Below are 2,836 nucleotides of genomic sequence, written 5' to 3' on the forward strand. Positions count from 1 at the left end.
ATACACCAACTCAAAAGCAGTGACTTTTCCAGGATAAAATGGAACATTTGTGCTTTTTAAGCTTAAAATATACAACTTGAGAAAAGTCCTAGAAATGTAGATACTTTTTTCTCTAAACTGGTATATGGAAAACAAGTGGATTAAAATATTCTTCATAAAAAAAATCAGAAGTGACTTAAAAGTAAAATTGATACTAACATTATACTACAAAGTTCTGGACAGGCACAAAGGACTTAAGTGGAACTTTTACTTTAGTAAGGAACCTACTCTTTTACATGAGTTAGCTATTTCTATAGAAACAAAGAATTTTTTCAAATGATACACTGTTTTATTAAAAACCCAGTATTATGAAACAAGTATATTGTACTGCTTAAAAAAAATGAAAGCTTAACATATATTCTTTTTTCTTTTAACAGAAAAGATACAAAAGACAATTTTAATAAACTTTAAAACACTGTACAAGAATAAAACACTGGTTTTTATTAAAAGTTGGAGGAAGATTACCATATATTCTGAAGGAGCCATAAACTCAATCGTAGCATTTTGAACTTCAGGTCTTCTGTGAGGTTCTCCATAAACTCTGGTCAAAGGGTTGTACATAAACTCTTCAGGAACTATGTAAAATTAATAACATATAATGGTAAAACTGATATCTTTATATTTAATATTCCTTCATTTGGTTATTTTCTCAGTTGAAACCAACCAAACTAAGCCCACTGTCACTGAGTAAATTTCAACTTGTAGTCAACAAACTTATACAACTGAGTAGAATTGCCCCATGTGGTTTTTAAGACTGTAATCTTCATGGAAGCAGACTGCCTCATCTTGCTACCAAGGGGTAGTTGGTAAATTCAAACCATCACACTTTTGGTTTCTAGCTGAATGACTTAACCACTACACCACTAGGGCTTCCTCTTAATTAAAGAGATTTCTAAATAATTCAGTAGAGATAAATATATATATTTTTAGGTCCTACTTAAGTTTTCCACATACCGGATATAAGTCTAATCTTGTTTTTACAACAATAATCACTGCAATTTTCCTTTTCTTATCTTCCAGTATCCTGTCTTAATTTCTACTAAAGTTGCTTTTCAAAAATATCATGAAATGATGATGAAATTAATTGAATGCGACTTATTTTCTTAAATGCAAGGCTACGATCTATCATAAATTTCACAATTATCTAAAGATACCGACTTATTGTTTGACATATGAAATTCAGTCTCTGGCTCGACTTAGGGAAGTCCTGAGTGACACAAATGGCTAAGTGTTCAACTACTATCCAAAAGACTGGTGGTCTGAATCCACCTAATGGTATCATAAAAGATGGTTCAGCAGTCGGCTTACATAAAGTCACAGCCTTAAAATTCCTGTGTAGTTCTAGTCTGTAATACATGGGGTTGCTATGATTTGGAATGAACTTGATGGTAATTTTATTTTTTTGCTTGCCAGACTTAAAGTGCTTGTGGCCCAATGGTAAGAAGTTGCACTGCAATCCCAAAGGTACACAGTTCAAATCCACCAGCTGCTCCACAGCAGAAGGATGGACAGACAATCTACGCTCGTGCAATTTACTGCCTCTGAAAACCCACTGAGGGGTGAGCTCTGGGCCAGTTCCAACTCGACAGCAAACAACAACAACAACAAAGTGCTGTGGTAAAAATAAAGCAGAGGTTAAAGTCATAAAGTTTAGTAAGTTTTATTCATTAATAAGGTCTTTATAGAAAATGAAGGAGCACTGCTTCGGCTGTTATTAGAAAGTTCAGCAATATGAACTGACCAGCCACTGTGGAGAAAAATGAGGCAGTCTGTTTCCATTAAGATTTACAACCTCAGAAACCCAATGGGAAAGGTGGGGTGGTGGGGAATTTGCATTGAGCAAAAAAGGACTCAAGGGCAGTGGTTTAGTTTTACAGAACTCAAGTTGCTCACTACTTACACTAGTGTTCAAAGAGTTATTTCCTAAATTATCGCTGCATTTATCTTCCTATGATTTTGAGATGTTGTAAAATTCAAATTTCCATGTGACCTAATGGGTACAGTTCATGAAATGGTCTTGTCAAAATGCAGCAAAACGGTAAAATGGAGCTCTCATGGCTTACTGGTAAGGAGTTGCACTGCCAACTCTAAGGCACGCAGTTCAAATGCACTTTTTGGGAAAAAGCTGGGCAATCTCCTCCCATGAAATGTATCTGAAAACCCACTGAAGAATCAATTATATTGTCACTGTTATAAAACAGGACTGATATGGGGCCTGGGGGAAAACTAAGAAAAGAGGGGATAAATAATCTACAGAAACAGATGAGGGAGAGAACTGTATAAAAGGAATATATGATTAGGTATTATTGGCATGACAAGAGTCCAGAATAAAAGCTGCATAATAAAGTGGTCTGGGGTGGGGGTGGGGAACTATATAACAATGAAGAAACTCCCCCCCCAAAAAAAGTGATTGGGGGGGGAAGAAGGGAGGAAAATGTGCAATAATGAATGACTGAAAACCCAAGTTGTTGATAAATGTTCATTAAAATCTCAATTAAAAAGACTAGCATAGTCCATCCACAGGAACTACCAGAAATGCAACCTGTATTTAAAAGAGGTAGTGGAACAAAGGCTACCATTGCTAATGTCAGATGAATCTTGACTGAAAGCAGATAATACCAAGAAGAGGTTTACTTGTGTTTTGCTGACTATGCAAAGATTATGTGAATCATAATAAATGATATGTAATATGTTGTTGTTGTTATGTGCCATCGAGTGGTTTGCGACTCATAGGGACCCTATGTACAGGAGCTCTAAACGCTGTTCTATCCTGTGCCAACCTAGCCATCTCAAACGC

At 35.8% G+C, this 2,836-nt stretch overlaps 1 protein-coding gene across 1 annotated transcript in view; it reads right to left on the reverse strand.

The window, feature by feature from the left end:
• Positions 1 to 2,836, reverse strand: part of SEC24A (SEC24 family member A) — a 112,760-nt gene that overhangs the window by 53,599 nt on the left and 56,325 nt on the right. The window contains exon 9 of the mRNA XM_006888060.1: positions 505 to 614. Coding sequence (XP_006888122.1) covers positions 505 to 614 — 110 coding nt within the window. The remainder of the gene's footprint in view (positions 1 to 504; positions 615 to 2,836) is intronic.

This window comes from Elephantulus edwardii, unplaced genomic scaffold (assembly GCF_000299155.1).
Source record: "Elephantulus edwardii isolate Elephantulus edwardi_28Jun2011 unplaced genomic scaffold, EleEdw1.0 scaffold00064, whole genome shotgun sequence".
In the NCBI taxonomy this organism is placed as follows: Eukaryota; Metazoa; Chordata; class Mammalia; order Macroscelidea; family Macroscelididae; genus Elephantulus; species Elephantulus edwardii.